The sequence below is a fragment of the Epinephelus moara genome, chromosome 21, assembly GCF_006386435.1.
Source record: "Epinephelus moara isolate mb chromosome 21, YSFRI_EMoa_1.0, whole genome shotgun sequence".
Lineage (NCBI taxonomy): Eukaryota > Metazoa > Chordata > Actinopteri > Perciformes > Serranidae > Epinephelus > Epinephelus moara.
The window spans coordinates 13287959-13311492 of record NC_065526.1 but is presented as its reverse complement, the minus strand read 5'-3'; the positions used below and the strand labels follow the sequence as shown (position 1 = coordinate 13311492).

Genomic DNA, 23534 nt, shown 5'->3' with positions numbered 1-23534 from the left:
TTAAAAATGAAACATAGTGTGTCACATCTCTCATCAGGTCCTGTTTAACCGTTCTTTGTTCTGGCTGACACTGGAGCTGAAAAGTCTATTTGAATTTTCTGAATGGTTCCTCTTGGCTGTAGAATAATAGTGCAGCTGTAGTGAATACGAAAGCAGCAACAAATTGGACTTCGACCGCGGCTACATCTGTACGTTGTGTTTGGAGCTGAGCAATAACGCCTGGGCAACGACGGCCCAATCAGTCTGACGGGCTGATCGTACATCTGGAAACCATCCATAAACTAGAAAGAGAGAAAAAGAGGGAGGGATGGGGGGAAGGGGTCAATGGCTGTCTTCCTGTTCCTGTGTTTCCTGTTCGGCAGACCCGCTGGCTGCCTGCATGCCCCCTCTGCTTTCTCTCGCAACACACATTTCTCAAAACCTTTAGATCTAAAATGGAGCAAACTCAACACTGAGTCAACACTATAGAAATGTGAAAATGATGAACTTTCCCATGAGTACACGCATGTTTATCCCTAACTGGAACTCAACAGATTATGGAACACATCCAATTAATGGCAACTGTACCCAAAGGAGACACACTCTCCCCTCTACACCTCTCTCCTCTCTCTCTCTCTCTGCCTCCGTCCGTAGGGAATAGTGCTATATAAGGACGTGAAGTTGAAACATGCATTAACAGTTTCTCAGTCCTTGGCCTGCTTTTCCTCCGTCTCTCTAAGGCTTTGTTCACATAGCTCAACCCACTGCACCAGACTCAGCTCGAGCTATGCGAGGTCCCGTCTCCCAAAAGCCTCCTTGATGTCCTCGGGTTTGGTTGTGGCTAACACTACGGCAACGCAAATGCGTCTTGGTGCTAAGGTGGCTTTTGGCAACTCAGCTTATGTCTGACAAGTGATCTGCCATGGCGAAAGAGAAGCTGTGCTTTTGGGGGGGATGTGTGAATAGACATTATCTGGGTCAGTGCTGTGTGGGTATGTAGACGGGGTCTATGGTGTGTGGAGGATATAGCGAGCGCCTAAGCCTTTGTGATTTTGTGTGTCATTTATTCAAACACAAAAGAGAGGAGATGAGGAAGAGGGAGAGGGGAGGCAAGGGATGGAGTTTTAGGAGGGGACATGTGAGAGAGAGGAGATAAAAGCAAATGAAGGCGAAATGAAGTAAAAGGTGGCAGTCATTATCCAAATAAATGAAAAGTGAAGTCAGACAGACGGACAGCGGAAAGACGCACACTTCCAAAGACATGTAGAAGGACAGATGACTGGCCTTTACTTGGCCCATACATCCGTTTGTCCTTTAAGAACATCTGGCTCATAATAACACCCTGCTGCCTCACACTCCAACAGCTTAATGCCCTAATGCCTGCAGCAGTGTACACACACACACACACACACACATACATTGCATACACACTTCACTTGGACTGTATACACACAAAAATCTCTTGACTTGCTGTCTAAATCCTTCTGTTAGCCGCCCACTCCCTTCCTACCCACACCTTCTTGCTCTCAGGCTCCCTGAGCTGCCACCAAGAGAAGAGCAAAGAAATGAGAGGACTGTGTGTGTGTGTGTGTGTGTGTGTGTGTGTGTGTGTGTGTACACGAACATACTACATGCAGGAGGGAGCGCTTGACCTTCAAAAGTCTGTATGTGATCAACATAAAAATGCTCACTTTACCTCGACTGTCCGCATCACACACACACATATTCACACACACACTCCTGCTGTAAGGATAGAGGCAGAGATCAAGCTCCGTGTTGGAGAGGCAATAAAGAAAGGCAGGTTCCCCACTGAGCTTTCAACACACACACCCACACACACATAGAGCCCTCTGTAAGTGAGCTCAATCTCTTTCGCAGGTGTGAAGATTAGCCTTTTCCTACATCTGTTCCCTGCTCAAACCTTTCATTACGAACACAGGCTGCAATCCTCTTATGAGATATAAAATGTAAAAGACTTGTGTGTATGTGTGTGTGCGCGCACGTGTGCGTGGCTAGTCTTTCTTTCATTATGCATCCGAGTGCATATCTTGATGGAGCCCTTACAGCACATGTATCATATAACTTTCACTTACTGTACAGAATGTAAGTTGTCTCACAGAGCACAAACAAAAGCTTTTACTGTAAATCCGTTCCTGCTGCGCCACAGTCAGAGCCAGGCCTGATCGACTGAGCGGCCGAGCAGCAGGCCTTTGATCGCTGCTCGTCACTGGCAAGACAGAAAGTCGAATTCCGCTTCACAGGTTGAGCAATATACTGTTTTTTTCCTTCTCTTGGAAATGACATTGAACAGGACTTAGTTATCCCGCCCAAAAGTTATGATCTCATAGCTTTGGTCAGATGGGGTTTTGAGTGTGTAAGGAGCTAAAGCAGTGTGATGTTTTCCTGGCTTTAAGGGTTTACATGGCATTGCCTTCAAAGAATAGTTCAACATTGAAGTTTTTTTTTGTTTGAAGTGAAAAAAAAAGTTTATTCGTCGTCCCAACACTTCTGTGTTGTGTCTCTTGCTGGAAGTTGCCAGATACAGTTGGCGAGCCCAGATTTTGGTTTTGATCTCTGTACAGGAACAATGAGACCAAACCTGCCAACCTAACTGTGATGACAATGAAGTTACTGCCTGGCAAAGAAATATTCCAGCACATAACACTGCGACGTGTTGTTTTACACAAGATTTGTGCAAAAGACACAACGTGTTAATTAGTGAGGCAGATTTTTCTACCTTTGGATGGAGCCAAGCTCGCTGTTTTTCCCTTGTGTCTTATATTTATGCTAAGCTAAGCTAACTGGCTGTAGGCAGTAGCTTCACATCTATCATACAGACATGAGAGTGGTATAATCTAGTCATCTAACTCTTGGCAAGAAAGCAAATAAGTAGGTGGTGGCTTGTTCTTTAAACCAAATTTAAACTGCAGCAGTAATAATGAAACAGTCACTGTTGCATCAATGTTGGCCATTTTATTTTCATATTCAACAAACTATAAAACCTGGTAACATTCCTGAGGCTAACATGAGGTCAAAGACACGTTAACTCTGTCCCACCCTTTATTTTTACAGTTGATTTTTATTGATTTTTGTATTTAAACAAATTACAATGCAACTAATACAACATATAATACAAAAATCCACAAAAAAAACAAATATCACACAAGAAAAATATTTTAAAAATAAAATAAATAAATATTCTAAAACGTGGATGCTTCACACATGTCTTCCACCCAGCAGCACAGAGGATGTATACAATCAGCACGGTTTCATAGCCTAATAAGGCCATGCCAACGATGTGAGCTCAGTATTCTGTTAAACTCTCTGGGGTGGCACCCATACAATTTCCAAAAATTATAATCCAGTCGAAGCCAATCAGAGATCTGCACTGCCGCTGACAATGTAAACAGCCAATCAGAGACTGTGTTGTAGCTGATGACGTAAAATGCAGGCAGCAGTTTGCAGAACAGTGATACCGGCCTCTGCTTCCAAGTAGCGTAAACACAGCAATAACAGAAATAAAGTCAATAACAACAATTAAACAAGTACAAGAGTAAGCACTTACAGGTTTCTCTGAGGAAAAGACGTTTTCGCCGTTGTTTTAAATGGATTTGGCAAAAGCTTGATTGATCAACTGGCGCCATTGGTGATTAAGAAGATGATCCCCGGTGTTTTGTTACACTGATGGGCTGAAAGAGTTTTACTGTCAAGGCGAGTACTCCCTCCCACTAAAAGTGTTTGGGGCATCACTGAGTCCAGACTGATACAGATAGCGACACAGGATGTTGAGCTCACATCATTAGGATGGGCTTACCAGACTAATAGTTTCAAGGTGGACACCCAAGATAAGTGTCACCAATTCAGTATCTGACCATTGGCCTGAGTTATGATGTTGAGTAAAGGCCAGAAAAGTGTTTCTGTAGAACTTTATGATGTGACAGTGAAGTTAACCTTTGACCTTTTTTGAATTAAAATGTCATCACTTCATTAATCATTTTATTCTATTAGACATTTGTGTGAAATTTTGTTATAGTAATTGAGTTATGGCCAATAATGTGTTTTATGCGGTCACAGTGACCCTTTGACCATCAAATTCTAATCAGTTAATTCTCGAGTTGACGTTTGTGCCAAATTAGAAGAAATTTCCTTTAAAGTATTCTTGAGTTATTGCCAGCATAGAGGCATAAAGAGAAGAGTTGACATTATTTAAATAATGCGGCAAACTGTGAAAATATACTTCACATCTAACACAAAAATGGCTTCAAGTGTTATTGCCAAAATATTGAACTATTCCTTTAACACACAGACATAAGATTAATATTGATCTTCTTTTCCAGTTCTCAGAAATAGCAAAAAAGTGCAATGCGTGTCTTCAAAATATTATTACAAGTCAAGTAGCAGTCCAGAAACCCATTGTTTCTGCATCCACGGCGTTCCAAATGAACACATAGTCGACTCATTGGACTCTTTCCTTTGTCATTTTTCACTTTGGTTTCGGTCCAATTTGAGAAGTGAAAAGAACAGCGGGAGAGCTAAGTGGAATCAGTGAAACAAGTGTGGTGTGACTTTGAAAAGTTCCTCTTGTAAACTAAGTTTTCGCTTCATCTTGGCAGCATCAAACAGACAAATGAATGCGAGGCGAAGGGAAGAAGGAGACCATTAGACAGGTGTAGCCGACGGACAGACAGACACGTCATGCTGACCCATATTACTTTTGCCCGCTGAGAAAGAGAGAGAGGAGATGAGAGCAAGAGAACTTGTGTCGAGGTGACAGGTGTCTGTCCTTCTCTACTCCGTCTCCTCCATCTCTCAGGCATCTGAGGCAGTAATTGGTGCTGTCAGACACACAGAGAAGGACAGGACACACACACACAAACACACAGCTAGTCACAGCAGCACACACATACACACTCCTGCCCTTCAGCATGTACCTCTAGGGCTTAAAGCAGGAGAGGTTTGAGAGGAGAATTCACTACATTCCCTACCAGCTGTGAGACAGAGACAGCAGGAGAGGGCAAGGGAGTGCGAGGTGGAAATGGAAGGGGGGTGTAGAGGAAACAGTGGCAGACAAAAACAGAGAGGGAGAACAGAAACAGAATGCACAAGAGACAAAGACGCAGAGAGAAAAGAAAGCAAGAGAGCGAACGAGGCGGGGGGCTTTGGCTGCACTGACGGAGGCCTCTGCATGGGGTACAGAGATGGAGGAGAGCTGACAGGGGTGAGCAAATGTATATGACAGAGAGGCAGGGAGAAAGAGAGGGTGTGTGTTTGAATAAGAGTGAGAAAGAGAGGGATTATGTAACTCCAGTGGTGACAAAGCAGATGAGTATGATTTCATGGGATTGAGCAGCAGAGCCACAGCCAATCAGAACTCAGTGTGTAGTGCACACACACAGTAGCCTACACAGAAAACCACAGGTGATTGAATCAACAAATATGTATTTAAGTTACAATGTTAAAATCCCCCTCCACTCTAAAGAGTGTTTTTCCTCTGTTTATGCCCCATAAAATGTCTGACCTTCTTGTTCTTGACCATCTGTGCACTTATCTAAAATCTGAGATTCAAACGCACCCAGGGCAAGCTAGATTACGTACGTCACTAATTCAGAAGCCTATCTCTGTCTTTTATGGGAAACATATCGACGGGGCAGCAGACTTTAACACAACACCTGCAAAGAAATCTGAAACCTCCAGCACAGAGAGAGCAGTTAGCATAAGCATAGTGACAGTTTTGACAGCAAACAAGATTGAGCATGCACTTTCAGATGTAAATCGAACCGTGGAGCTTCCTTTCACTTTCTACCAAAAACCCAGTCATTGTGGTGCCATGACATTTCTCTGAGGACCCTAAATTTCGAAGCCCCATTAGCCTGAAAAATGCCCTCTTGGAATGAAAACCCATTTCTCAGACAGCCAATCATCCCAAAAACAAACAGCCATTGATCAGAAGTTCCGTTTCTTCAAAAATAAATACTTCATGGAGTTAGTGTCAGCTTCCCAGTGATGTTTACCAGCCCTTTGCTGTGTTTCTCAGCCGCATTTGAGCCACTGATCCCGGGGGTTTTTCACCGACCCATCCTGGTTTTACCAGCAGCTTTTGTGCCACCAAACGTAGGTGTTTTAAGCCAAAAAATGCTCTTGTCCTAACCATAACCAAGTGTTTTTTTGTGCCTAAGCCTAACCACATATTCACCACAACATTGTTGACAAATATAGCATATGCTTTTTTACAGAATGTGAACATTTTTCCTGGCAATTGGGTTGTCTAACCACAGGTGGTGTGTATTTTCAGAGAAACTGGCTGTCAGTCCAATAGTTCATCTTTTGCAGTAACGGGGCTTTGTGACTTTGGACCGTTGGAACAATGGGCAGACCTTATTGTGGCAGATTTTATTTTCTGTGTCACAACTACTAACGTGATGCCAGCCACTGCCAGTTAGCCTACAAGCTAACACGCTAACAAAAACCACAAACAAATAAAAGATGTTAACTACACTTAGCATTCTGATTTGTCAGCTAGTTGCCAGTTTTGGTGCACAAGTCTGAATCACTCTCATTTACTTTGCACCTTCCTGCTGCTTTAAATATGTATTAATCCCCTGCTAAAAATAGTCCCAAACAAATGTGCTCCTGTTTCCGTCAAAGGACGGTTCCTGGGAAAGTAATGTATGCAATATGGTACTTATTACATAAAACAATCTTTCATGTGGATCATTTACAATCATTTCCCATTGTAACCTAAAGAATCTTTAAAGCTCTAAAGAATCTTTCCACAGCAGGTCAGCTGAACATGCATAAATGCAAAATGTGTTTTTCTGCATAGCTGTAAATTACAGGCAAGCACACGATCCAATCTGTTGAATAAAGTGTCCGATAATTAGTGTTCACTTGGGTCTAAATTTTTCGAGCCATTAGGATTTAAGCCGCTCCCTCAAGGACATTTCTTCAAAACATAAACAAAAGACTTGTTACTATGCCTACTGAGTCAGAACACTGTCTCTATTTCCCCACTAATTAGCACCAAATTACACAGTTTCTTTCCATAAATGTCCTAGGAAATAAAAAAAAAAGGTAGAACCTGCAAAACAAAGTCTCGTCTAGTAACTAAACCTTTCTAAAAAATGAAGCTTTATATTTGTGCCCTGTTTGTCAAGACTTACACCTTCAGTAGGGGTCAGAAAGTATGTAGGAATGAAGTAACACCTAAATAGATTGGGTCTTTTAATGAGATTAACAACAAAACATCAATATGTCATCATCCATTGTTTATGATAACTTGGTATGACATCACTTGCTAGATGCATGGTAGCCTCCGCCACAACCTGGTGGCTCTTGGTGCTTGTGTTGTGCCCATGAATCCCATTATTTCCTTCATAGTCAGTTACTACTGTGTTTTGTTTGTACTAGGAGAATGGCGGCCCTCTTTCTGAGTGGGCAGCGTCCTGTGTTGTCATAAAACAAGATTTAATCAAACCCAGTGTCCGACAGTGACAACATCAAAACATACACACATTTTTAAACACACTTTGCGCCTCACTTTGGGGAACAAGAAGCAAGCATGGGATGGGAAAATAGAAAAAGAGAAAGATGAACCCGTGATCTATAAATGTTTAACGAGTGCAGACAGAGGAGATGAGGGCTGTGTTGAGGAGGAGGAGGAGGAGGAGAAGGGAGACAGAAAGAAAAATGGTGAGGTGGAAAAGGAAGACAGTATCAGAAAGGATGGGTGAGGAGCAAAATGGGGGGCTTGTAGAGGGAAAGAGGTCCCATTATAGAAGCAGACACCAGAGCAAGGTTAGAAAATAGCAGAGAGGAAGGGAGAGAGCCAGAGATTGAGAAAAAAAGGGCTGTAATTGGAGGTGTCTGGTGTTTGTCTAACACAGAGAGGCTAGTAATGATTCCATTAGCGCCTCACACCGCGAGAGAGAGACAGGGACGCAGAGAGGGAGACGGAGAGAGAATGAGAGCCAGAGGGAGAGAACGAGTGTGACACGGAGACAAAAAGAGAAGAGGCCAAAACACTACGAGAAGATTCACACAGAACATTAGAACAAGAAAACAATGAGGGTGCTAAATGGCGGAAAAAAAGTAGGAAAACACACAAAAAGAACAAGAGAAAAGGGAATTCAAGGCGTCCATTAAAAGCCTTGTTCACCTGCACGATGGTGATAATTACAAATGCCCCTCCAATCCTTTCCCCAGCTCTCTTCCCCACCTCACCCCTTCCTCTCTTTGTGTGACAGCAAACGAGAGAGGGTGATTTAAATGCATTAGCCGAGTGTGTTTTCCCTATGGAAGACCTACACACTGTGTCGGGGCAGGAACCTTTTGTTTGGAGCCAACGCCGAGCGCTGAGAGGACTCTTTAAAAGCCTGGCCCTTGTTCTCTCAGGGACACATTAAAGCTCAGCGCACCGGGTTGTTGTACTTCTCTGTGTCCTCCCATGTCTTTGTTAAAAGCAGCCTGATTACAGATGCAGTTACATTAGGTAGCTAAGTGAAATTTTGACGAGGGAAGGGAATAATATCAGAAAAGAGGCACGTGCGGGCGAAATAGCACCGGCACCAATGTCACTTTGACAAAAGAAAGCTGGTTTCCAGGGTGTTCATTTGGCATTATCTCACAGGCTGCATACAAATATGAGATATGTTAGACTGACATACGTGGGACAGCAAATTCTCCAGCTGTATGAGGAGGGAATTTCATTGCTATGCAAATCCTTCCCAAGATCCCACAAAAATGTTTTTCCTAATACTGAGTAGGTGGCGCAGACAACCCTGCGGCACAGAGATTTCAATTCACCACAAAGGAATTAAAATCTATTGGAAAATGCTATGTGATTGTTTCCAGAATAATTGCTGTGCCACAAAAATATGCCCTGAAATGAACAAAAACTTGGCTCTCCCTCTTGTGTTGCCGACACCTGTTCTACCTACACACACACACACACACACACACACATACACACACATGCATCCGCATCTGTAGTGACCATAACTTATTAGACAAGGGACCCATATATTTCCTGACCTCTGACCTCAGCCTGTCACAAGGACTCATTACATCAACGCACGACTACAGCACACATGCTGTTATTGAGTTAAAGCTAGCTTGTTAATCGTGCTTACCTTGCTGTATTTACTCTCTCCGGAGTGATAAGACTCAGGGAGCAGGCTGATGAGGTCATGGAGATCAATCAGGTCAACAGCTTTGCTGCGTCAGACTGACTTTGAATAAAGTTTGATACACAGGATGTGACACAGGCCCAATCCCATTTCATATTTTTACCCCTACCCCTTGTTTTTGACTGAGCCTTTTGTTGTTATTTCACACTATCAATCGATCAAATACTGTAAGTCATCAAATAAAAAAGAACAGTGCTTCATTACCAGGCCACTAGTGGTGCTCTGTAAGCTAATATTACCAACCCTGCCAGGCTGCACTGGTATTAGAGGAGCAGTAACTAGTGCAGCAACTTTGCTGCTGGACTTTGATTAAATCTTGGGTGTCATATGCCATCAAATAGGAGGAATGTGACATGGAAATATCTCCAAATATGGGAATGCCAAGCACAAATCAGCAATAACAACAAAATGTTAGCTAGGTAGTGAGTTCTTTTGTTACGCTTGTTATTGAGAAAAGGAACATAATACACTGAAACGACATCAAACTAAGACAGTGGTTCTCAGACTTTTTGTGCCCAAGGCACACCAAAGGGCAAGCCAAAATCTCAAGGCTCACCTGTATTTATATCTATGCACCATAGCTTCTAGGAAAAAATAAGACAGGTAGCTTTTGTGATACTGTCTACTGTCTTTTTTTTCAGTGGTACGTCATCTTTACTGGTGCTTTGTTGTAGTTTGCTCCCTACAATAAAATGATCCATTGTCCCACTCACAGCTTTCTCCTTTTAATTGTTACCATCTCTCACACTTGCTGCCAATCAGGGCTTTTAATATGTCACACACTTATAATTCCCATGCGCGAACAGCAACAAATAGGTGACCTGTGAAGATTTTTTAAATAAAATTAAATTAAATCACATTTTTAGAGTTTGCCTCTTTATTAGGAAATGGTTGCGCACAACATACTGATACAGTCAATTAAAAATTCATTCATAACTTATTGTACAGGCCCAGTTAAATATTGCAATAATATTGTGTGGTTATCCCAAAATCCCCTGGCACACCTGGATTGGCATCATCCCTACCCCTCTATCCCAACAAGAATTTGGACACCCTACCCCTAGAAGTAAATGCACAATCAAAGGGGTAAGAGCTAAGTTGTAAGGGCAAAGGTTGTATTGGGATTGGGCCATAGACCTAAACGCTGCAGGTAGTGAAATCATCTGAAAACCTGTCCGTGAGATCACCTGTCAGATAACCAAAGCGTGTCTTTTTTTTGCAAGACAGACATGCGGCTCAACAGTCTGCCTTTCATGATTGAGATGCAGCCAGAGTTCTGCCACAATCTGTGCACATTACCAGTATGCATGCTGCAGAGAACAGCGTCTGCTCTTATTCACTTGTCTCTAAGGCCCAACTGCCAAGTTTTCTGGGCGTCTTGGCTGCTGCCTCTCCAAAACAACTGAAATTGCATTATGTGCACCGATTTCCAAGTTTGCAACGATGAATATCTATGATTCCATTTTCTTTTCGGGGAGGAAGTGAGCCCGTGGGGACAGGTGACAGTGTGAGCCTAATACAGCTTGCGCGCTCAAATGCATGCACACACAGTATGTACACACACAAACGCACACATACCGCACGCGCCATCTGTGGAGTTTTACGATTCAATAATCCGCTTCCTAAGGCATACCTTTCCCTCTCCTGCGACACAAACACACATCAATAAGCACTTTCTCACACACACACTTGTACCACTCTCCCCTACTCAGCAGGGAAAATGAGATATTCAGCTCTGAAAAACACACACACACTCAAAAAAAAAAAAAAAAAAAAAAGAGGAGATGCCTCAAAGCAACTCCTACCCTTCTCTCTGCAAGAACTGTCCTCGCAGTGTTGGGAGCTGTATAAAAGTCACTTGGAGCGATGACACCCACACAAGTCACACACACATCGGTAACCTAAATACAGAGTCATTGTCATTCCATCCTTAGTTTCACAGCAGAATTCATAGAGTGCCGAAATGCTTCTGCGCACACTCGTTCAGCAGCGACACAGGTGCACACTCATGTATTTACACATCACATATTCACTACTAAGAGAGCAGAATGAATATGATTGCTGCGTTTCATTTAAAAGTACACTTTTGAAAGCTGTTGAGGAATCTCACGTCATACTTTGACACTCTGGTTTCTTTTCATTTCTGAAGGCCAACCTTTATGAGATCTGTGCATCCAGACATACACACTATATAACAGGCACTCAGTAGTGTAGAGTAAATTCTGCAATAATAAAGTCACTTTCCATAAACACAGACGCATTAAAGCAAATACACGATGGCACCATGCACATTTCACTTTCTTGCTCTCTAAATTTGTGTTTCTATGGCTTTCTTATTCTCACACACGTTCCCACACACTAACAATACATCCCACACATGCCCCCGAACCCCCACTCACATTGGCAGACGTCCTTGTTCTCCTCGAAACCCGGTTTGCACACACACCTCCCGATGGGAACCAGCCAGCCTCCGTCTGCACTGCAGTACATCTTTGGAGCCTCAAACTCCTCAGAGGCGTTCACACACACACCGTGGACCTCCACCAGCGCCGTGTCTCCGCCCGTTATCGTGTCAGGGAACTGGGCCAGGTTGAGCACAGTGAGGGGACACTTCTTGTAGAAGACCCTGACAGAGACCAGAGCGATACAGGCGCCCAGGTCCTGGAAGGCCAGGTAGAAACCCTTTTTACTCAGGTTGCTGATGTCCCGTACCTCCGTGTTCAGCTTCATCACACGGTCGCCAACATCCACCTGCGGATGAACGACATTTTATTTGTGTAGTTCATTTTAATTGGAGCATTTAAATTCAGTTGAAGCATTTTTTTCCAGTCTAAAAAGTTAGAATTCTATTTTAGTGCAGTGTTGCTGCTGTAAACTCAGCAACTGCATCTCCAAAGCTCAAATAATTATGCCCTCAAAATCCTGGCAATTTGGCAGCGAATGGGATACGATAACTGAGTTCAAATATAACCCACATTCAAACCCAGAGTTATTTTCTAAGAGTCAGTGGCAAATGATGAATATATAATAATTTTGGAATGCAACTCTTCTGTTAGGGAGTCAGTTGGTCACATACAAACAGACAGAGCTTAATGTTAAGATCAATATAGAAAACACAGTATAAGACGTAGCCAGCATACAGCTGCATGGGAAAGACTTTGATCCATTTATCACATGTGTGAGTGTGTGACATGTTAGATACACCTATCAGCCACAAAATTAAAACCACTGACAGGTGAAGTTACTAAAATTGATAATCGCATTACATGGAATCCTCTGCTGAGAAACCTTGGGTCTTGGCATTCACGTGGATGCCCCTTGACACGCACCACCCACTCAAACACTATTGCACACCAAGTGCACTCCCTCATGGCAACATCACTCCCCACTGGCAGTGCCCCCCCCCAGCAGGACAATGTGTCATGTCACACTGCAACAACTGCTGAGGAATGACCCGAGGAGGGTGACAAATTGCTCAAGGTGTCGACCTGGCCTCAAATTTTACCTCATTCCAATCCAATCGAGTATCCTTGGAATGTGCTGGTACCCCAGAGGTCCTGTGTCCATGCCTTAACAGGTTAGAGCCACTACCGTCTATCAGACTTGGCTCTGACCTGTCGAGGCATGGACACAGGACCTCTAGGGTACCAGCACATCTCGTGGATGCTCGATTGGATTGGGATCTGGGGAATTTGGAGTCCAGGCTGATGTCTTGAGCACTTTGTCAGATTCCTCGGGCCATTCCTGGGGAGTTTTTGCAGTGTGACATGACGCATTGTCCTGCTGGGGGGGCACTGCCATCTTGGAGTGTTGTTGCCATGAGGGGGTGCACTTGATCTGCAACCGTGTTTGGCTGGGTGGTGTGTGTCAAGTGGCATCCACAAGAATGCCAGGATTCAAGGTTTCCCAGCAGAACATTGAATGTAACGAGATGACTAATGTTAAGTACTTCACCTGTAAGTGGTTTATTGTTGTGGCTGATCAGTGAACACAGCAAGTGCCCCTGTGTGCTTATCCCATGTGCTATAAGTGTGTGCCCATACCTGTGTGAAACTCTCATCTGCAGCAATAGTATCGATCTTGACATACTGGCTTTCCTTGATGAACCACAAGTTGGCATTGTTGGACTCATAGTAGTACATGTTGAACGTCTGCAAGACAAACATCCATCACACTTCAAACTATAGAACTTGAACTTATCAGACAAAACAGAATAACACATAGTAAAACAAGACAGATGAAAGCGAGGGAGTCCATCCAATGTGAAATTTTAACAAGGCTCCCATAGCTCTCCAGCTATTCTGCTGCTTCTCTTCAAATCTCAGTCCATCTGTCTCGATGGCCAGTCAGCAACACTGTCTGCAGTTTCATGAAAAGTGCAGCTCTGTACTGTCTCATATTATCTCCACTACTCATTCTGGAGATGTAATGAGAGTGAAAAGGGTGCAGAGGGCAGACAAAGTAGAGAGAAATGAATACAGCTGAGCAGTGATATCAGGCTGATATGAGCGAACGGGGGACAGTAAAAAAAAAATATATTAGAAGTTAAAATATACGAGGAGCCACAAAAGAAGCCTCTAGAGCGTCGTCTGTTTCGTTCTGCAGCTATTCTCTCATGTCATTCTTTTCCCGCCTTTTGTCTGTTTATCTATTCATCAGCCATCAAAGGGAACTTCCATCTGTGTGTTAGTGTCGAGTGAGTGTTGAATGGAAAAGACTGAAAAATAAAATCATAAATGGTATTCAAAATGCTCTTTTCACTGCTCTGCAGTCCCATGTTCTGTGGTATAATGTGCAGAATGAGCATTGGTTTCATACCAAGTAATTATAGTAAATGCAAAAACCACATTACACCTGGTCTTATATTAATTTATATGTTAACATATGTGAAGCTGGTGATACTGAAATCATCCGAAATTAGTGGAAATTATTGTGTAAACTGGCTCCATTAACTTCATAAACAATAAATGTTTAACTAAAAGTACATTTCTAGTGTTTCACTTTACTCTTCACTTGCTTCTCAACCTTGAATGTAAGTCATATGCTTGAGAAGTAAAGGATTTTGTCCAGAAGGCTAAGAGCACTGCACAGTCAGAGAATATTTTGTTGACTTTGCAGGAGTTATTTTTCTGAGTCAAACCTCAGACTCCAAACAATGTCTGCCTGCACCATGTTCCAAATCAAACTTACTCTTGAGCTATTGATCTCCAAAACAGAAATGTCTCCTTTTTTTTAACCCGCTTCCCTCCAAAAGAAATTCAGTGCACAGAACTACACACCAGCTCCCATTATGCTCATCAAAATTCAATGTCTTGGGTGTGTGTGTGAAGGAATGCAGACCTCCTTGCAGGTGCCAGGTACCCCTGGCAGGCTGTTACAGTCCCTCAGGGTGAACTTGATCTCAATGTGGACTCGCTGCGCTCCTTCTCGGCTGATGTGACGCGTCCTCAGCCAGTTGTTCTGGTTGGCCTCCATGACGTTGCACACCTGGTAGGTCCTCATCGGGGTGTTCCTCTCATCCATCACACTGATCTCCTCCCACTGGGGATAAGACAGAGGAGGTTTAGAGAGAGAAAGGAAAAAGCAAAGTGGATCTACCAGATGAAAGACATAGCTGTTTATTTTACATGGAATTTCTGATTGGATTTCCACATTCCACTGTTCTGCAACGTTCTTAAAACCTGCTGGTTCACACCAATGCAACTAGATGAGACGGTGTATCATCTCTATGCAACAACTGTCTGTACTTCCATTCTCATTTGCAGCTTTTCAGGCTTATTTTGTGGCTGAATATACTTTGTAGCTTCTTAAAATGTGAATGAGGATAGTGAGATACTGGCTACAGTTGCATTTGTGGTAGTGATGAAATGGTGAAAAACTTAAAACGAGCATCAGATGGACTGTATTCGTAATAAATATGCCATAATAATACAAATAACAAGCGCCAATTAATCAGTCACTGGCTACGGTTACATGATGGCTTCTCATTCGGAATTAAATAAATCTGAATGAAATCATTCGGAATTAAAGTTTTTCCAGGTAGTTTACATGGGAAATATTCATTCCGAATGAGGGTTTACACGGGAGATCAGTTTAATCGCCTTTATTCAGGTCTGCGCAAGGTTTGGGGCAGGGAAGGTTTCTGATTGGATAGGGGGCGGGGCGGATGTTACGTGTTTACGTTTACCGGAAGAAAACACTGTAGTCCTCGCTCCGGATAACAAGATGCTTGACGACGCCGTTCTTAGTGCCTTTTTCGGGCTTGTTTTGCTTATATTCTTGAAGCAGCAGTACGACAACAACCTTGTTCTGCTAATGCTTCGTCTGTTGAGGAGGAGAAGGGAGGTAGAAGGTCGAAGAAGGGAGATAGAAGACCGTGCTGTGGCGAATGGAAACCGGTGAGTGCAACGAGTCCGACTGCTCTATCTCAGCCCGTTGCTATGCAGCCCGTTGCTATGCAGCCCGTTGCTATGCGCGCTATGTACGTCATCGCGCCAGAAGGGCAAGGAAACGAGCATGCGCAGAATGACCGGAATGAACTTAAAGAGGAATGAGTGTATACATGCACACAAAATTCTTTCATTCGAAATGACAAACGGAATAAACCACCCCCTTTAATCGGATTTAATTTTCAATCGGAATGACCGTTTACATGACCACTTTTAATCGGAATGGCCTTTCATTCCGATTAAAAGTGGAATTAAACTGCCCATGTGAACGTACTGAGTGATTAGCAACCTATCGTCTAACACCAGCACACCGTGAGGACAGAATCAGAGGGCTCCAAAGGGATGGAGTACCTGCCGCAGCAAGCAAACACGCCATCTGTGGTGAATTTGACGTGACCAGCGGACCTCACTACAAGCTGATTGGTTGTTGCAACAGACGACAAGCTTTACGTTCTAAAACCAGCTGCCGGCGATTTGACCAGCAACATTCTAAAAATGTTTCGTCTCATTGTAAATCATTGGTCTGAACTGGGCTTTAGGTATCGGTTTGCTTTGGCCTTTAGTCAATTAATCCATTAGTCGCTCAAAATTATTTGGCAACGCTTTTGATATTCAAATGATCCTTTGTCATTTTTAAGCAAAAAAGACAAACATTTGCCAGTTTAATGCTTCTTAAATGTGGGAATTTGATGCTTGTCTTTGTCATACATGATTACAAACTGAATAGCTTTTGGACTGTTGGTCAGATAAAACATACCAGATGAAGACATCACCTTGGACTCTGGGAATTTAATTGATGGGACAGATATAGTGTGAAGGGGGCAGAGAGACAGGGGGTGACATGCAGCAAAGGGCCATGGGTTGGAATCGGACCTGCGGTTGCTGTGGCAAGGACACAGCCTTTGTACATGGGGCACCTGCTCTACAAGGTGAGCTAGTGGGCGCCCCTTTCTGACATTTAATTGACAAAAAGATTAAACAAGAAAGCAAAAAGCAGATTAATAGATAATGAAAATAATCATTAGTTGTAGCCCTACTACATAAGCTGTTGCCAGTAGACACATTTCTACCATCACGTGCTATATACCATCATATAGTGTGAAGAAAATAGCAAAATACCAGGAGGAATGGGAGAAAAGATTAAAAAAAAATGGAGAAGATGTGAAGGAAAGTGTGGAGGGGGAGAAATGGGTGAGCAGGATGAAGTCAAGGAAAAAGCAAAGTGCGAAAGAGAAGAGGTGAGTGTTTGAGGAGTGCTGACGGGGAAATCCCTTCCACTAAAACATACATTTCAAAATCAAAGACCAAGTAGTAGAGCGACATTCAGCAGCACAGGGGCCGGCTCGACAACAGCACCACTCAGCTGTGAGATCGTCTTATTTCATCGGCAGTCAATGGACAAAGGAGATCTCAGTCCAAAGATTGCTTGTTGGGGAAACTGGGCCCAAGTTCAATGAAGTGTGGTTTTGGTGCAAACCAACGCTAAGCCTACATGTTCTGTTTTCATGTCTGGGTGAATATGAGTGATGATCTGTGTCAAGATGACTGAAGGACTGTCTTTGTCCATGCTGCACGTGTGCATAGAATGAACATGTTTTTCTAAAGTGAATGCGTGATTTAGCACTTAAGAGGTAGGAGTGTGTGTATGAGAGAGACACGGAGAGAAAGAACGAGCGAGAAGGAGTAGGTAGGACAGAGCTACTTTGTCTCCCGTCATCTGCTACCATCTGTTTCCACTTCTGACTAAGGCAGTAATTGAGAACACTTCTCGCATGAGCAGGAAAACATTTCTATCTACACACACAGACAGGCACACACACACACACACATATATATACAGTCACACACACAAAGAGAAAGAACATTTCTATTCCTTGAAGAAAAATGAAAATAAACCAATGTGGTTTCAGTGTCTCAAGATATCTGATCCATTCAAGGGGAAGCTAACTGGATTTTCTTGGACACACACACAGAAAACCCACACACCCATACACAAAGACACACTCACACACAGGCTGGATGGGTCCTAGTTTGTGGTGAGGGATGAGAGGACCACCGTCTTTGTTCTGAGCTCCTGTCATCATCTTAAGGCTGAAGCTGTAAGCTCTAAAGTGATGAGCACGTATCACCTTACAGTTGTCCAAACGTATAAACACAGACCCCGTTACATACGTACAGGCATGATACACACTCACATGTGCGCACACACCTGCCTGCACCAAGACCCAAAGGGCTAACTATTCGTCATCCCTAACATGTTCTTGAATTTAAATGAAAGTCGAGCGGTAGATGAACCGAGAGGCGAAGAGAAAGAAAGAAAGAAAAGTGAGAAGACAGGCCAATAAAAAAGCAAAGAAAGTAGCAAAAAAAAAAAGAAGGCAAAGAGAAACTTTCAAACAAGTGCAGTCCAAGCTAAGGTTGGATTCTTGAGGTTAATCTGATGTGACGGCCCAACAACCCGGCAAAAGCTTGACGCATTTCACCTCCGAGTCCTGAGCGCTAAAACAGACCCACATAAAAAACGCACATTCTCACATAGACTCGCACTCTCTTTCCAGCTCTCTCCAGCACACTCAGATGCTTTTAATCCTCCACAGCCTCCGCTGAAAACGTCTACTGTGTATGAATTGGAGCTCGAAGAAAACCAGCTCTCTGTTGACCCTGACCCGAGAAGTCCTTCAACTGCAGAGACGGAAAGAATGAAAATGGAAGAAGGATATAAGGCGACAGAAGATTATTTAAGCTGCTGAAGTCATCTGATACAAATGTCCCTGAAAGCCAGTTCAGAGTTTGGAGATTACATATATAAAGGATGTATCACTGGAGTCTTGTTCGACATTCTGTGCACAAAACAACTGAGAGCACTCGATTCAATTAGAAGAACAAAAAACGAGAAGGAGGGAGAAGGAGAGAGAGGAGAGGAATGAATGTTGGTAAATTACAGGCGCGCCTGGCAGCTAAATAGACCCATCTGTGCAGAGCTGAGACCAGTCGGACATCACAGGACGGTCGCACACACCCACGCGTGCACACACAAACACACAAAGCTGAGTCCCCAGGGAGTGGTGATTAAAGCATTTATGGGAATAGTCATTGAGGGATAAAGAGGGCTTTATGATGTCTTTGTTTATTTCTTTGTAGGCAGAGTTTGGAGTGGCTGGATTACTGCCACTTCCTGGTGAGCGACTTATTTCCCTAGTTGGCGGGTCTGTTCATTGTCACATTTGCTTGGTGCACAGCACAGGTGTGTTTATGAACATGGAAACAACCTGCTCGCCCCCGTATTTGCTAATGATACACCAGCCACTTGAGAGAAAAATCCACCGAAAACACAACAAGGAAAATGTTTGGATAGGCAGAAGAGTTTAAGCTCCCCTTTTTTTCTTACTCTCTAAACACACACATGTGAAGTGAAAACTGTTGCCTGCGTTGGTTCAGCCTGAACACTAATTAACATTCAGAATGAAACCCTCCTCCCTGAACCTTCAATCACCTCGGCCAATCAGCGCCGAGCCCGCTTGATTGCTTTGAAGTGAAGCAGAGACGTCGGATCAGGGTTTAAGTTCAACCATTCACCAGCTTAACATAATATCCCTCCTCCTGCAATCATCTGATGGGTACACCTACGAGGACGTAATTGGCCCCCAAACTCTGGAACAAGCTCTGGCTTAGTGAGGAGGGGGCACAGAGGAGGAGAGAGGAGGGAAAAACAGAGATGGAAGATGAAGAAAGAGGAAAGGGGGGAGCACTGGGGGGGGGGGGCTGCTGAAGAGCCTCAGGGGGAGTAGAGATGCTGTGGGGCCCCTCCATTTTCAAACATCATTAAGACGTATCTGTTTTGTGTCCCTCACAAGGAACACCCCTGCCTGGTGACAGAAGTGGGTCGCTCCACGCCGTCTCAGGCACATCCGGCCCTGCACGGCTTGGATTAAGCGTGACCTGCAGGGGTCAAGTGTGGTTTGGACTAATTCAGGTAGACAGTGGTCTCAGATTGGTGGGAACTGCCCCTCGTTGAGACCAATCCTCAGGTTTAAAGTGCAGAGGTCAACTAGATAATCCTCCTGTTATGAAACACAAGACCATCTCACAGCCCAGGCACCTCTGTTCCCTCAGTCTGTCACTCTCCTATCACTCTATGCCTTCTCTTCTCCTCCACGTTAGATCCATTTCTATTAATAAATCATCACCATATTAAATTTTGAGACACATGTATAATTATATTAAACAAATAATACTGTTGCCAACAGGATTGGCAGCAGCCACCAGTCTCCATACTGCTTTTTATGGTGTATGCCATCAGGTTAGATTTAACTCTAAATTTGCTGCATAGTTTTACGGCACAAACGGAGATGCAGAGTTTTACATCATGATACATGAAGTGCTGTTGAAGAATGGTAAGAGGCATTTAGCTAGGCACATGGTTTTCCTCAGGATAGCACAGTGAGGTAAAGACATTGTTTGCTTTGATGACATGCTGGAGATTTACTGGTTTCCATAAACGGCAGTGAAAGCTTGTCATCCTCAGCTCTTCATCCAACAGCTCACTGCTTCTACTTATTTCTCCTTGCAGTATATAAAAAAGTTCAGCTGGCCATATAGTGCAGAATAGGGCTGGCTATTAAATTTTCACTACACGCTTATCATTGCTAAAATCACGATATCTATAAATTTGAAAAAAATAATATTGCTATCAGTGAAATAATCTTTAAATGTGCTTATTGTGTGTTTTGTCTCTTCATTTGGTGATTAAATTACACTCAAAATACGAGTGTAGGGAGACGGAGAGAAAGTCTGTGACTGTAACTGTACAAAATCTTACAAAAAGAGCATTCACACTTTAATGGATAGTGAAAAGGCGACCAGATGGCGTCAGGGGAGAGAAGACAAAGCGAGAACAGAAAGGAATTGAAATTATTTAAGAGGCGCGTGATTATTTACACAGTAGTGTGTGTAATATTTACATAATCTTACTGTTTCATTTTTAAATATCACCATTATTGTCAGTACCATTTATCGTGACACCCCATGTGCAGAACATGTCCACATCTTGTTGCTCAGACTTGTTTTTGCTCCACTAACTTAGACATATTTCCTTTCACAATAAAAGCATGCAACTATCCTTTACATAAGGACACAGATTACAACCAATAAAATACCCCTCCCTTTCCAAGCGTGTAGGAGAATCTATGGTGGCCTTCACTTCAGTGTAAAAATGCTCTGGGCTATTGTATAAACATGACAACGATGGAATTGGACCTGCTCCCTGTGTGAAGGGCTCATTCCAAGAATGGCAAGAAGCATTTAGCTCGGCACATGGTTTTCCTCAAGATAGTGCAGCGAGGTAAAAGACTTTGTTTGCTTTGATGACGTGCTGGAGATATGCTTGTTCCCACAAACCGCAGTAAGAGCTTGTCATCCTCAGCTCAGTCCTCAGTGTAGGGACGTGGAGAGAAAGTCTGTAACCATAGCTGTACAAAAACAGCATCCAAACTTTAACGGATAGTGAAAAGGCAACCAGATGGCGTTGGGGGAGGAAGACACAGAAAATAAACAGAAATGATTTAAGAGGAGCTTGATTATTTACAATATAGCATCATATGTGTAATACTAACATGACTTGTTTTTGCTCCACTAAGTTAATAGCATTCCCTTTCACAATAAAAGCATTCAACTGCCCTGTACGTGAGGACACAGGAGAAACTGTCACCACAGATTACAACCAACTGAATCCCCCTCCCTTTTCCAAGCGTGTAGGAGTACGGTGGCCTTCACTACAACATAAAAATGTAAAAGGGCATCCTGGGCTAATGTAGACACATGACAGTGCAACATGAAAGAGGACCTGCTCCATATCTAGAAAAGCTAACAAAGACACATTGATTCTTAGTTTCAGGTGATTATAAACTACAGAAAACATAGCTATGAATGTTATTTTCCATTTCTTCCAAGATCCCCCTAAATCCTACACACTGGACCTTTAAGAGCTTTTCAAACAGCAGATATAAATGCAGCATTGATATGACACTGCAGAGCTCACGCCTCTCCCAAAACTTGAAAAACTGAAACTCGTTTGTCAGAATCTCCTTCCCTTCAGTTCACCTTTTTCTGTTTGTTTATGCCGCATCAGATGCACTTGATTTGCTTTGGTTTGCCTCCAGCTCCTTAAGAGAAACACTGCTCTTAATTTATGGCAAAGTCATAGCTAAGTGAAGAAATCGGTGCGCCTATTTTAAGAAGCAGAGGCAGCTATATTTCATCCAATTTAGCTTTTTGCCTTTTTAACTGACAATGACTAGACTGAAATAAGTGAGGAGGATTATGTTTATACAGGAGGAAGATAACATCGCCTTCATGTCGTACCACAAGGCGAAATAAGAACAACCTTGAAAGCAAATGCTTTACCAGCTTTAACCAATTTAATAATTTCCTTTTTCAGATAAGCAGCTGATAGAGCTTGTGCCTGACCCCAAAGCAAAGAAACTCAGAGAAAGCACTTGTTTTTACAATGTCTCATTCGATGCAGTGATATCACAGATCTATTTGTCGTATTTCTTTGACAACGATGCTGTGTGGATGCACATAGAGCTGGTTTCCTTTCTGTGCACATTCAGGGAGGAGATGCCAGATCCCCTCTATGTTGACAGCTCATGAAAGAAGATATACAGGACGGAGTTTATTATATATATTCTGCTCTCCAGTCAACACATTTCTTTGAGGGTAAACTAACAACACATGTGCTTTTCCGGGGCCGTGATTAAACCGCCCCAAACTGAACCATATTTTCAATAAAAGTAACTTGTGTGCTCTTTGGTTTTCAAAATTAGATTGAACCTTTTGGCTTAGCTACAGATGGAACACATTCTGTTCTTCTATAAAGATGTTAGTGAAAAAAAGAAAAAGAAAAGAAAAGCATACACAAACATCCATAATATGGCCACACAGTCATCAGAGCATTTTAATAAAGTGAACTCGAAACCCTTGATTGCTTGAGAAAACAACCTTGCTTAGCTCTCCTCACTTCAGCTGCCTCTCTGCAGCGCACAACCATGAAACCGCGTGTGGCATCCTGCGATTTAACACACTGATGCTGAATAGTGGAGAGGAAGTGTGACTCAAGGGGAAATAGAATTAATTCAGCGCCATTCAACAGCTCCTGCGCCAGAGTGACATACAGAACCCACTCTTATTTCTTTATTCAATGCACTTCGTCGTTCTTCCCCGCTCTACGCTCTCGCCCTCTCCCTCTCCTCTCACTTCCCTGTTGTCATTTTCTGATGCACGGTGGCTGCACTCCAGACTCCCTTGGTCCCTATACCTGCAAAAGGCTAGTTATGTAACGCTCAAAACACACACATACACACAAAAATGTACACAACATCTCAGCTTATGTAAGAATATCTACCCTGCCACCCTGTCCCTTCACTCCATCCCCAAAAAATCGCAACCCGTAATAAATGGAGGCTCCGATGCCACACATTTTCAGCGCAGCGGAAATAATTTGTAAATTCCCCCTGCAGACTCCCGATTTAGCAAGGAGCGCTGAAGAACCCAGTGCTCTCTAAAACACACACTCCAGTGCTGCTGCTGGTAGCTCGGAGTCCCTGCTCGTTCCCTGAAAATAAAACATGTCAACCCGCTAGTTGTGATCAGATTTATACTTTCTGTGCCAGCGCTGGCATAAAGAGGAGATGGTGTTTGTTTGTGTGTGTGTTGTGCTGCATTTACTCACCCCCTCATTAGGATAAGCCTCCCAGCCCAGGTCGGCCAACGCTGACATGGAGTCCAGCAACGTAACTGCAAGAACACAGAGGAGAGAAAACAAACTTAACACACACTTATAAAAACTGTTTATCTCTAAATCCCCATTTCCTGAAAACAATCATGCTTTCCACAGACAGTGAAGAGATATTGCGGTCTTGAA

The 23534-nt window shown here is 43.2% G+C and overlaps 1 protein-coding gene across 3 annotated transcripts in view; it reads right to left on the bottom strand.

Moving 5' to 3' along the window:
- epha4b (eph receptor A4b) overlaps positions 1-23534 on the bottom strand; it is a 121675-nt gene that overhangs the window by 73189 nt on the left and 24952 nt on the right. For all 3 annotated transcript variants that reach the window (XM_050074667.1, XM_050074668.1, XM_050074669.1), the window contains exons 2-5: positions 23343-23407; positions 14505-14705; positions 13208-13315; positions 11564-11915 (exon numbers count right to left, since the gene is read on the bottom strand). In XM_050074667.1, the coding sequence (XP_049930624.1) occupies positions 11564-11915; positions 13208-13315; positions 14505-14705; positions 23343-23407 (726 nt within the window). The remainder of the gene's footprint in view (positions 1-11563; positions 11916-13207; positions 13316-14504; positions 14706-23342; positions 23408-23534) is intronic.